The sequence below is a fragment of the Musa acuminata genome, chromosome BXJ3-2, assembly GCF_036884655.1.
Source record: "Musa acuminata AAA Group cultivar baxijiao chromosome BXJ3-2, Cavendish_Baxijiao_AAA, whole genome shotgun sequence".
In the NCBI taxonomy this organism is placed as follows: Eukaryota; Viridiplantae; Streptophyta; class Magnoliopsida; order Zingiberales; family Musaceae; genus Musa; species Musa acuminata.
Window position 1 is genome coordinate 24,160,755 of NC_088350.1, and position 13,966 is coordinate 24,174,720.

The following is a 13,966-nucleotide window of genomic DNA, read 5'->3' on the forward strand; positions in this document are numbered from 1 at the left end:
ACTGAGGACAGACAGGTCCAATGGAGTGGATTCACTTGTATCGTATGGGGATTGCAGCGTAGTGGCTTAGTACGTCCGTAATCGATAAGTCAAGTGAATTATTATGAAGATAATAATTCATTGAGCCAGAATGTCACGAACTTAGTTGATTTTGCCTAAGTCGTGCGGCACCCTTGCGTGTTTGTCCCCAAAATCTCCCATGGTCCCTTAGGACCTACAAAAGAGAAAATGGGTTAGAGAAAGCGCCTCACTCGGGACCCACAACCAAACATTCCAAGAAACACTTCATAGACAATGCAAATTACAAATAGACTTTACAAGCTTTGAACGGTTGCACAACAAAGGGTCAAAATGGTCCACTACAGACCGAATATCTCTCACAAGTGTCCACATGACACAACCTTTATTTACAAGCCTAAGAAGGCCACCAAACCCAACTAAAATGGGGCTGTTAAGCCTTCGACTGTTCCTCTACATGTTGTGCAAAGCATGAACAAACAGACATACATAAGTATTACATTAAACATCATGTTTAGAACTTTATCCGTGACATTCTCCCCCACTTATTCCTTCGACGTCCTCGTCGAAGCCTTTGCCGACACTGCAACTCCTCGCCTTTACTGAGTCTTCAATCTTCTGCTCCAGCTGTAATGCGTCTCTTGGCTCCCAAATGCTCTCCGCTGCTGTTTTTGAGTAGTCGAATCTTTGATCTGCTATGCTGCTTCAACTCGCCAATGACTCTGACTCTAGTGTGGGGTTGGCTAAGTTGTGTTGATCTCTGTTGGTTCCTACGGATCCTCCAGATGAAGGAAAAGACCGTCCTTACTATGCGCTAGTCTCTCAAATGCCTCATGCTGCTTGAACTGAGTGGATGCTTGTTGAAGCTTTAACGAGCATCGCCTCGCAAACTTCTGAAGTTTTGGGTCCTTCCTCCACAAAATTTACCCATCGAGTCTTCTTTCACTTAGTTGTCACTTCCAAGTATATTCGCATCACTTCCGCTTTCGATTGGCATTCTGTTGGGAAATGAAGCGCATACTCTACTCTCAGTAGAATTGATCACCATTGGTGAGTAGCATTGATCACCATTGGTGAGGATTTAACAACTATTATCTTCTAATATCTTCGAAGGGTCTTTGAACCTGTGTAGAGCTCCTCTACTGGATAGATAAGAGAATTGGGGTACTATTCTCTTAAGAGTTGAGAAGGCAATGGTTACTTGACTTCGCTCGCCTCCTCAAGGGTTGTACTTCATGCATCAAGCTGATTACTGACCTTCGCCTTCTCTTTCCTCACACTTCTGAAGCACTCGAAGTTTTTGCACTCCTTGCATTAAGTTAGCTACTGAGATTCATCTTCTCAATGCCATCAAACTTCTGGAATGTAGGAAGTTTTCACCCCAACTTGGAGTAAGCCTTTAATAGTTTTGGTCGCCTTTGAGATTATACCATCTTCTCCATCAACCCTGCCGCCTACTCCATAGAGTTACAAAGGTACAACACCGTATACTGCTTGCTTCGTTCCTTGGTCATACACTCTTGCATGACTCGAAGGTCTTCACTTTTGGCTATCCTGATGAGAAGCTCGTTGACACCGGTCTTACGAAATTCATTGGCCCTTGCCCTTCAACCTTGTCCTGATACTTGGAGTTTGCCTCTGCATGCTCCACCTCCTCGGCCCCTTTCATGACCAAGCACTCTCCTCCATGAGAACAAGGGATCGATGACTTTACGGAAGTCCCGCCTCTACGATACCATAGCGCTGCCATGGCCATGGCCCTACTATCCGTCACCTCGCATATACATCCCTTTTCCTCACGATCGGTAGATCTGCCTCTGTGGCACTCCTTCGAGTCCACATCCATTCTAACTGATGCTTTGTTTTGGGTAGCTAAGTGCCTCTGGACTTGTCATCGCTTCTTCGCCCCTTTCGACCCATTGCTTCAACACCTTTGTGTTCTCCAAGCAGTTCTCATTTGTCGATGGAAAGACAGACTACAACTCTCGCGCATGGCCTCCACCATCTTATTGCAGGGTTCGCACCAATTCTGTTCTCCTTAACTTCATTGGTATCAACATTCGCTTACTCGACCTTGTCTTCTGACTTGTCGGGCTCCCTTAAGCGAATATGAGCTTTGGAGTAGTCCACTCTCCAACCGCTCCGATCATACCTCTATATGATCAAGTCCCTCCCATGGGACTCATTGGTACTTGCATTCGAACTTTTCCCTCGGTGGAACACAACCCCCATATGCTGATGACCAAGGCTTTCATCCGATGCAAAATTCGATGCACGTACGGAAGACCCGCCTCTACGGTACCATGGCCTTCACTCCTTGAATCCATAACCCTTCTTGTCGTCGTGTTGTTCATTAAAGTGGAGCTCCTAGTAACTCCCGATCATACCTCCGTAAGATATAGTCTCTCACGGGACTATATCGTGTGTATCGCATTGTCACGAACTGTTCCACCACGATCCGCTGCACCATGTCGCCTCCTGGTGACATCTCCATTGCATTATGATCCTTGTGAGATGAACTCGAATTGTAATCCCTCCATATGTGGCCTCGGCCAATACATCACAAGGTCTCTTCCACCTTCGATTTAGTTCGCTCCTTCGGCAATTGACAGTCATCCACCCGTTCTTGGGTCACACCTAGATGAAGCACGGCTCTAGGACAATCCGTCGCCTAGTAGCTCCCGAAGTCCACCGACTTCGATGAAATTAGTGCACTATTGTCTGGAACCTAGGCCTCTGCCCCTACCAGCACAATCTCCGCTGCGCATCGCTTCCTTCATGGCAACTTGAATGACAACACTATGGCATATTCTTCAAGAGTACCCACCTCTACATCCTCTTGCCCCGTGCCAAGGTCTTCTGAACCCAACTTCGCCTCCGCAAGTTGAGTCGTCTTAGTTCCTCCATCAAATGCTTCTCCGAGATAAAGTGCATGTGCCCAGAAACTCCCTTCCTCTTTGGCACCATGCAAGATGAGTCCGCTCCATCAGAATGAAGGACCCATAGAACAACATGATCCTGCTCTTGCCTCTGCAAGAGTTTATGTCCTTGACCTCTGTCCAAGGAAAGCTCTATGTCTCCGCTCCATATTTCATCTTCTATGTCGGCTCACTTCATGCGGCTTGGGTACTTCGCCAAGTTACACCCAAGTTGCTCTGCTCCTCATTTTTGCATTGGGTTGATGGTGGCTCTTGCGCCCACCATTCCACAGGTCAGCCCTCCCTTAAGTCTGATCTTCATATCGACTCCAAGTGTGCCTTCATTTGTGTTGCTTTGGGTCGCTCCCCCACTTGATCTCGCAATGCATCCACCAATACATTCTGTCCAGCGAGATCATGCGATGACTCCTTGCCGCTCGCTTGATCCATTGAGCTTCATAGAGTTGTTTTTTTTCTTTTAAGGTACTCCTCCTCAACATGTGCGATTTGTTGCACATGATTCTCCCTCTGGAGAACCGAGACCTTTCCCTCCTGGATATCTACCCCGTTAGAGCAACATCTCTCTTTGCTTCTTTCTCTTTGAAAGTTTTGGAGACCACCATCCCCTTGGACTACTTTGATTTGCTGAACAAACTGTGCATTGTTCTGCCTCCTGCAAACGCGCTTGCTAGATTGCGACTCCACGTCAATACAGCCCCCGCTGCACACTTCAGCTTCCTACGGACGTATCCTTCACATGCCGAAGAGAAAGTTTTAATGCTCCATGGCGCCGAGTTTCGGTCGCCTTGGGATGGCCGCGAACATTCCATCATCCACATACAAGCCCATGCATGAGTACCGAATTCGAGTTAGCAATTCCCCTCACCTCTGTGAGCTTTGCACAACTCTTTCGATCGCTGAGCAACTCATTCCACCTTACATGGTCTTATCCTTTACCAAGCGCCTCGCTTGCCTTGAGCACCATCAAGTATAGTTGTCAACGTCGAGCCGCAGCTCGAACTCAGCCATCCCAACCTTTGTGCGCTACGCATTCTTCCAAACTTGCTTGTTCTCGTGGTACCTCTTGCGCGAAGGGTTGGTCATTCCTCTGAATGTCAATCTCAGATGCCCGCTCCTCCGAGCGACTCCTTTTCCCTACATCTCCATGCCTGTTTTTCCCCAAACGGTCGCGCGTGTGCTGATTGCCCTCAACGCAGCCTCGCTAGGTCCCCCACATTTTGCATGTCAAGTGTTTCTATAAGTGCTTGTCCCGCTCTGATACCATCTGTCACAGATTAGCTGGTTTTGCCTAAGTCGTGTGGCACCTTTGCGTGTCCATCCGCAAAGGTCAGCCTCTCTGAAACCTCCTATGATCCCTTAGGACCTACAAAAGAAAAAACAGGTTAGAGAAAGCGCCTCACTCGGGATCCACAAGCAAACATTCCAGGAAACACTTTATAGACAACGCAAATTAAAAACAGGCTTTACAAGCTTTGAATGGTTACACAATAAAGGATCAAAATGATCCACTACAGACCGAATATCTCTCACGAGTGTCCACATGACACAACCTTTATTTACAAGCCTAAGAAGACCACCAAACCCAACTAAAATGAGGCTATTAAGCTTCAACCATTCCTCTACGTGCTGTGCAAAGCATGAACAAACAAAAAGACACGGACATACATAAATATTACATTAAACATCATGTTTAGAACTTTGTCCGTGACAAGAAGGAGTTCTGACAGGTATAACTCACGGCCAGCTCAATATTGGGCCTAGAGGGTCATACACATATGAAAGGCAATGCGATGAGTAGAGGTTCGGATATGAGATATTCGCCGAAGGCCCTATCTTATTGGATATCCAATAATCTCTTAAAGTATTGGATCATATGGATGAGATCCAATAAGAGTCATGAGAGATTATTGAATAGAGATCCACTAATCTAAGAGGCTTGGGTAGTTGGATTGAGATCCAATACCCATTAGGGTTAAGTTGATAGGGAACCTCTATAAATATGAGGGTTCCAATAGTTTATAGGCTAGAGCTTTTTGCTTCCTCTCCTATTCTCATCCCCCTCTCCACCTCAAAGCAGGCCTGGAGTTTTGAGGAGGGTCATCGCAACCCTACTGTATAGATCACTGCTAGAGAGGATGGCGCTTGACCTCCTTTACCCTCTCTTAGAGATCTACAAAGATTCAGGGATATACGATCTCCCTAGGTAACACAATCTATCTCACACGTGGTTTTCTATTTTGCGGATTTTTGCGCACCAAACTTCGCACGACGACAAACATATCTTTGAGAATTGAGGATTTTGTTTTCTGTTCTTCCGCTGCGCATGTAATGTCGCCCCCACGATTTCCCAACACATAGCCCCCATATTAGATGACCAAGGCTTTCATCCAATATAAAATTTAATGTATGCACGGAAGACCCACCTCTACGGTACCATAACATTTATTATTTGAATTTATAGCCCTTCTTGTCGCTGTATTGTTCATCGAACTGGGCTCTTAATAGCTCTCGATCATATCTCTTTATGATTAAGTCCCTCGTAGGACTTCTCCTGTGTGTGTCCCATTGCTTTGAACTTTTCTACCACGATCTGCTACACCACGTCACTTCCTGGTGACATCTCTACTATATTATGATCTTTGTGGGATAAACTCAGACTACGATATCTCCATATGTGGTCTTCGCTAGCACATCACAAGGCCTCCGCCATCTTTGATTGTGTTCGCTCCTTTGATAATCGACCTTGATTCACTCGCTCTCGGGTCACACCCGAATGAAGCACAATTCTAGGATAGTTCATCGTCTAATAGCTCTCTCAAAGTCCACTGACTCTATTGAAATTGGTACACCATTATCTGAATCTTGAGCTTTGCCCCCTAGCATAATCTTCGTTGCATATCACTTCCTTTGTGGTAACTCGAATGACTGCACTATGTTATATTTTTCAAGAGTACATACTTTCACATCCTCTTATCCCGTGCCAAGGCTTTTTGACCCCAACTTTGCCTTTGCAAGTTAAGTCACCTTAGTTCCTTTGTTGAATGCTTTGTCGAGATAAGGTGTATAAGCCTCGAAGCTCCCTTCAACTTTGACACCATGTAGGTTAAGTTGCTCCACACCTCAATTTGCATTGAGTTGATGGTGGCCCTCGTACCTGCCACTCCATGGGTCTGCCCTCCATTGAGTTCAATCTCTCCATCGACTCTAAGTATGTCTTCGTTTAGTGTTTCCTTAGGTCGCTTCCCCATTTAATGTCGTAATGCATCAGCCAATGTATTACCTCATGCGAGATCATACGATGACTCGTCGTCGCTCGCTCGATCCATTGAGCTTTATGGAGTTGTTGTCTTGAGGTACCCTCCTCAATATGTGTCGTTTGTTACATATAATTCTCCATTTGGAAAACCAGGACCTATCCCTCCTGGATATTTGCCTCGTTAGAGCAACTTTTCTCTTCGCATCCTTCCCTCCAGAAGTTTCAGAGACCACTAACCTTTTGGAATACTCCGCCTTGCTAAACAAACTATGCATTATTTCATCCCCACGAATGCACTTGCTAGATTGTGACTCTTCACCAATACAACTCTCGTTGCACCCCTCAAGGCCTAGCAATATGCTGAACTTACTGCACACTTTAATCTCCTACGGACATATCCTTCCCATGTCAAAGAAAAAGTTTCAATGCTCTATGACATTGAGTTTTGATCGCCTTAGGATGACCATGGACAATCCATTGTCTATATATAAACCCTTGTATGCGTACCAAATTCTTCGAGTTAGCAATTTCCCTCACCTCTGTAAACTTTGCACAACTATTTTGGGTGTCAAATAATCCATCCCTCCTTGCACGGTCTCATCTTTTGTCAAGCGCCCTGCCTACCTTGAGCATCATCAAGTTTGGTTGTCAATGTCGAGCTATAGCTCGAACTCAGCCATCCTGACCTTTATGCAGTATACGTTCTTCCTAACTTGCTTTTCCTTGTGATGGCTCTCAGGCGAAGGGTTGGTCATTTCTCTGAATGCCAATCTTGGATTCCCACTCTTCTGAGTGACTTCTTTCTCTAAATCTCAACGCCAATTTCCTCCAAATAGTTGCATGCGCTGGTTGCCCTCAACGTAACCCCGCTAGGTTCCCTACGTTTATATGTCAAGCGTTTCTAAGTGTGATTGTCTTGCTATGATATTATCTGTCATGGACTTAACTAGTTTTACCTAAGTCATGCACAACCCTTGCCTGCACGTCCACATAGGGTTAGTCTTTCCAAAACCTCTTGTGGTTCTTTAAAAACATATAAAAGAGAAGACATGTTAGAAAAAAATACTTTTAACTCGGGTTCTATAAGCAATCATTTCAGCATACACTTGATATACAATGCAAATTACAAATATAGACTTTGTAAGTTTTGAACGATCATGTAATAAAGGGTCTAAGATGTTCCGTCATAACCAAAAATCCCCACAAGTGCTCATATAATACTTGTGAAACAAGGCAGCGAACCAACCAACTATAAACACTATCCCAAAGGCCTATTTAGTCATGTGCCACCCAGGTAACTCTTGAATACTATGCTGGCTAACACTCCACACCATTCTACGAAGCTAAAAAACCCCCAAAATGGTTGCTTGAATGACTTGTTTCCAAGTTAGTTTTGCCTCTATGTGACGATTGCACATAACCTGCCTACGATGATAAGCCTGAAAAACTATAAAAGCCAACCAAAATGGGACTGTCAAACATATTACAAGCCCTCTTCATGCTGTGCAAAGCATGAATAAAATCGAAAGACATAGACATACACGAGCATTATATCGAACATCCTATTTACAACTTTGTTCATGATAGTAGGACATTGTTTTATTATCATGTAATATCCTTTTTTTTTTAAGATGAGATTTTCTATAGTCTTCGTCTCAACGTCCTCTCGTGGTTGCCTTTGCTATCATGAGGCCCTCCTCACTATTTTCGTTCTCTCATCACCACTTTCGTCACATCACAAGGCTAATCGTCCCATGGCATTAGCATGAAGCGCCACCTCGAATACCCTTGGGCCTCTTATCTTTTGCTCCCAATGCTAGCTTCGTGCTTGCACCCTTAAGGAGAGAAGAGAAGATGAGACAAAAGCGATGAGGATGACGATAAGCATAGGGCGCATGAGCAAGAACAATGACGAAGGTAAGAGAACATGTGGACAAAAACGACAATGATAGTGAGAGCACACAAGTGAGAATGACAACGAGAGTGAGGGTGCTTGATTGATGATGATAATGAAAGAAAAGACGTATGAACGAAACAAGACAAAAGTGACGATGACGGAATAGAGATGATTGACCATCTTTAAGAAAATATGAGACGTTTTACGTGAATAAAACAAAACAAAAATGATCCTTTAAACAAACAAAACTTCAATTTTTTTTTTTAATTGCCCTGTATACATTGAGTAAGACCTGTTTGGTGGTTGGGAAAAAAAAAGAAAAGCATCTGTGTGAGTGATTGCGTCATTATTATATAATAAAGATGATTCTTACTATTATCTGAAACTCACGAAGGAAAGAGGCAGAGTGAAAAAATTGTATGCAGATGTCTGACACCACAGCAAACGTCGATCCAAACAAATTTGTATGCAGCTAGCGAATGGTTGGAGAGAGGAAGCCTCAAATAACACAACAAAATGTACCATTCAAATAACGAATTTAGATGGCACTACCATTCGCATGATCACAAAATGTACCAAAGTTTTACTAAAATTAATGTACTTCATTCAAACAACAAAACCCTCAAAACTCGAGAACAGCAAGTACAATAGCACAATAATGCAAAAACGAAAAAGTAGCACATGAACTTGAATTCTAGCATATAGCCATAAGTGGGAGATTCAATTATCATTGACCAAGCTGATAATATGCATACTGCACTCAACTCCTTATAGATCCAATTTATTCTATTGATTGACGATAAAAAGTTATCTTTTCTATTAATAGAGCATCATACTTCAAATATTGAAAAAATATCATGGTAATTGATGTGTAATTCGAAAAATCTGATACATACACAAGAAAAGCCACATACCAAACACCACTTCTCTTCAACAGCTACAGTATTTTGCTTGAATTGCAAGCATCATTCATCAGCCAGCCCTGAATTCTTTGTAGTATTAGAAATTCAGAACAAACTACAATATTAAATTTGGGTAATGTTTACAGCCATGTAGTACAATCAAATGCTTTTGTATGCCGAACTGAATGACTGCAGTATAAGTCAGCAAAACTTTCATCAAGAAATAGCTATTCTATTCCATCTTCTAAAGCACACAAAATAAAGGTGTAGGGACTAAGACTACATTTCATGGGACTTCTGACGCATCTCACATGGAAGTCATTACAATTACAAGTTATAAATAGAGGTTGAAACTTGACTAGTATCAATCACACTCATAGACTGAGAAAGGAAAAAACAAGCATCTCACAATGAATATATCGATTGTGAATCATACAGGTGCCATCAAATGGTTGTGGGCATGATATATAGATTACAAATCTTCCAGTGCCATCACAATGAATACAACAGATTTAGGTGCCATCATATGTGAATATAATTTATTTATCTACCTAGCACAGAAGCTCGAGTGACTTGAACATTCAGTGTAACCACATGTGGCATGTGCAGTCCATAAAATTATGAAAATGTGATCACTTCTACAGTTGAAGTTCCCTATTTATTGCAATTTATTCTTTTTTTTTGTATAAATATAACTTTAGTTAAATACATTTTTATATAAATACACTTTTATATGTTTCTCATACCTTAGTTAAATACACTACCCCAAATAAAATCCACACTATTCTATCACCGTACAAGATTATACGACCATAATCACTGATCTGACTACTGGTAGATGTACATAAATCCTTGATCAAACAGCAGTATCCTTAATAACATTAACAAATACAATGTAGTTATTAAAATTCCTCGATATTAGCTGAAAATGGCTAGCATCGGACTGAGAAATTAAAGTTAACCTATTATATAAGGACAAAAACTGATTGATTAGCCTGAAATTTTTCTATTTAGATAATCAGGATAAAGCATCGAAGAAAGGATGCCCAAAGAAAACCAATTAGCTCAAGAACTGGTATCCTTACAAAACTGTAGTATACATACATGACCCAGTCTTGTGGTGCAGATGTAACAGCAGTAACACAGAAAATATAAATCAGTTCTAACCTGCTCCAAAAGCTATAAAGAAATATACCTTTACACCAAAAGAATCTTCTCAGGCAAAGTCAATCACCATGGCTCCATCTTCTCTATACATTAAAAAGTCCCAAGTCTGAAGTACTTATCTATTTGTTTTGATGTAAAACAAATTTGTAACTTATCTGCTAAGAGGTTCAAGTTGCACTTCCATCATGCCAGATGACTGAGACTCTGATTTAGTAGCAGTACTTTCAGGACGCAACAGATCAACTGAATCATCTTCCTCACTATTTCCCAACACCCAATTGCCTCTTAGATGACTCCTGTCCGTTCTTCTTCGCTTAACCTCCATATACTCCAAGTACATAACTAAAAGGACAAAAGCCAAAATCCATAATACTAATGCCCAAGTAAGCTCTTGAACATTCTCGCTATCATATCTTTGTGCCAAATGCTTCATTCCACTAAATAGAGAAGCAACTCCAGCTACAATGGCAGACCTCCCAATGATAACATGAAAATATTCCCAAAGTATTCGTTTTGAAGAGGCAACTTCTCCATTAGCTGGTCTTTTGGGACGTACACATGCATTTATTGGCTGTGAACATGCCAAGAGTATAGCAGTTATACCAAATTTCACATGCACTGAACTTAAATAAAAACCACGGAGTTCAGCAGCTGCAAAAAGAACACCAAGTAGCATAATTGCGATTCCAGAGTACTGCAAGTAGACATGTAACTGGTACCAGCCATCACCTTTTACATGTTTCAAATACCTTGCAGCCAATATTCCCCCCGGAAGCAAGATACCCCAAGCCACAAACATCATAAACCCATGAACAGCTAGAACAGGGCGCAGATCCTGCTCTGCCTCTGCCGATCCTCGCAACAATAGAACCCTAACAGGCCTATTGCTTGTAACAGAATGCATATTCCTCTCACTTAGATCGTCTTCTGACCACTGGGCACCCATGGCCCAAATGACTTTTAGAGGAGTAGTTGGATCAATGATATTCTTACATTCTATCTTTCCACTACAGGAAGGTGACAAAGGACGAGTAAACTCAAATGTCATGATTCCATTGTCTTGTCTACATCTCATGTGTGAGATATTTTCAGAAGTTGGATGCACACTCATAGCACCCTTTCCATCAATCCAATAAGTGTCTACATGACCTTTCCCATTATCATCTATCCAACCAACATAGGCATAGCTGTTTATCATTCCACTTCCAAATCCAATCGCAAGATATCCACTTTTTTTCTCACCTCGAGCTGCAATAGATATTGAATCTTCGGATAAAGTCCAGAAAAAGGATGCTTGTTGATCATCCAAGAGAACACTATTATTGTACATGTCCGAAAGACCTCCATCAACCACATGAATTTTCCAACCCATTTTCTGCTCAAACAAGGAGTGGTAGTAAACTTGATCGGGTGTATTCCTGTCAGGTGACCAAGTCAACTCTGTTGGGCTAGCTGGCACACCCTCGAACTGTGATCCACCCGCGTAGATAACCTCGGTCATATTCCGCAATGTTGCATTCCCACCAATGGCATTGGATGTGATGTAGAGTGCAACATCATGCCCAGCTTGTATCGAGAAGGTTACTGGCACACCCCTTTCTACTCTCAGCGAGGGTGCTTCTTTCTTGTTAATATAAAGCACCTTTGAGGGATTTGGAGGGTTTGGGTAATGCAAAGCTGGCCCTGATGTAACAATGAGAGGTGTCTTCGCGACAGCAATGATCAGATCCTGATCCTCCTTATCTTCAGCATCCAGTGGCCCGAGGCAGTCGTCCACCTGCTCTGACACATTGAGTCTAAGGTAACCATAAGCCGTTCCTTGTGAACTTCCATGATATTGGGGAAGGTAGTATGGCCTAAGGGAATCAGGTGGCCTCAATATACCAAGCGCCCAAATCACTGTCATGTTCTCTGTCCTGTTCACTGGCACATCATACTTCTCATCAACAGACGCCAGCGGGCGCTTGTAACGAACAAATGCCACCCCATCTCGGCGGTGCCCATAGAGAAACTCGGTGTTGTTCACCAGTCCAATCGGATCCGATCCCTCATAGATAGTATCAGGACACACACCTTCGACCTTGCCATCCTTGTTAAGAAGACACTCGCTGTATGCAGTAATAAAGTAGTCTTCAGCAAAGGGAATACCTTCTTCTGTGAACCCAGTGACCGTCACATCGGAACCGATCATGGGAGATGACGAATCAGGCTTCGCCCACCCAAAGGCCATGTAGTACTCCGATCCCACGGTTGCTTCGAGGCCAAAATCGACGGAATCAGACTCAGGGTACAGCGACCACCGAAGTCGAAATATTGGAGACAAAGTCAGGCAGTTGTCGAACATGGTCGGCGGGCGGCGGATCCTGCTTCTGTTCTTGGCCAAAGCCGGAGAATCAGGAGCTGGAGAGGGGGCTGGGGAAAGGCCAGGGCTTGGCGCCAGGGAAGGCTCGGTCTCGTTGCCGGTAGCGTTACGGATGACGACATGGCCGAAGTCAGAGGCGCTGGCTTCGTCCCAGATGGCGAGGACCGTGATCTGGTCCCAAGTGGCGTTGCCCCACAGCCGAACAGTAAGCGACTCATTGCGGTAGGTGCGGTTGAGGGGCATGTCGGAGATCTGGGACCCAAGGGAGAGGTTCCGGAAGTCGTCGCCAGCGGCGCCCCACCACCTGACCTGGTCGGAGCCGGCGAGCATGTCGAAGCGCCGGACGGAGAAGGAGCAGCCGTCGACGATCCGGACGACGCCGCGGACCTGGTGCTGGGCCATGGCAAGGTCCGCCTCAAAGCCAGCAAGGGTAGTATTCTTGGCGCATCCGTCGCCGGCGACGGCGACCGGGATGAGAGCAAGGAAAAGGAGCAACGGCAAAGGCGCCATGGGAGGAGCTTCGATCGAGATCTGGGGAAATTGCGGGACGTCCAAATTAGGGTTTGACGGAAGCGGGCGGCTTCCCACCAACGGGTCGTTAGTGCGTCGCCACGAGGAAACCCACAATTGGTGGGATCGCTTCGGAAGCTTCTCTTCTCCCTTCTTCATGCGTGTATTTATAAAAATATATGATAAATCCTTAAAAACTTCTTTATTTTCATTATTAACTTTTTTTTATTTATTTCCGTAAAGTTTCTTTATGTTTTTTAAAATATAAAATTACTTGAGGTGTCCGCCCCTCTTCCTCCTCATCATCATGATTGTCCACTCTCTCTTGCCTCCACGGGTATAGTCATGACCTACGTTGATACTTGGCATAATTGACTTTCTTCATTCGTCCCAACAGCCCTAATGTAGATTCCAATCGCCCGCTAAGCTTAGTCGCCACTTACCCGATGACTTCTTCTATCCTATCAATCAATCACGCATCTTTGACTCCCTTAAGAAAATAGCATACGTGATAACACATCAACAAGTCTGTAATAATGATGGACAAAGAGCAGAGGCAATAATGAAGGAAGCAAGGATGACGGTAGTAGGGTGGTGATAGAGGTCACAATGATAATATTGATATCATGGATAATTTCATCTTTTAGAAAATAAAAAACACTCCAACCGAATAAATGAAAAATGATGCTAACAGGAAGAAGTGAAAATAAGATATTTTTGTTAAGAATTTAGCCATTTATATATATACTATATATATATACATATATATATATATATGTATATATACATAAATCTATATATTTTTATTTTTATTTATTGTTGGATATCTATATCACTTCATCAAACAACTTTATTTTTGTTTTTTTTCTTAATTTCCTCTCTTTTGTCTACAATTATTATTATTTGCTCTCTCTC

The 13,966-nt window shown here is 43.2% G+C and overlaps 1 protein-coding gene across 1 annotated transcript; it reads right to left on the reverse strand.

Moving 5' to 3' along the window:
- Nucleotides 1–8,856: 8,856 nt before the first annotated feature.
- Nucleotides 8,857–13,181, reverse strand: LOC135632034 (cytochrome b561, DM13 and DOMON domain-containing protein At5g54830-like). Its single transcript, XM_065140325.1, has 2 exons — nt 10,208–13,181; nt 8,857–9,092 (listed from the first exon to the last, which is right to left on the reverse strand). Exon 1 carries the CDS (start codon nt 13,049–13,051, stop codon nt 10,331–10,333), a length of 2,721 nt encoding a protein of 906 aa, XP_064996397.1. The 5' UTR covers nt 13,052–13,181; the 3' UTR covers nt 8,857–9,092; nt 10,208–10,330.
- Between the last annotated feature and the right edge of the window lie 785 nt (nt 13,182–13,966).

Coding starts and splice junctions, on each gene's coding strand:
- LOC135632034 (XM_065140325.1), bottom strand. CDS start 13,051: ATGGCGCCTTTGCCGTTGCTCCTTTTCCTTGCTCTCATCCCGGTCGCC.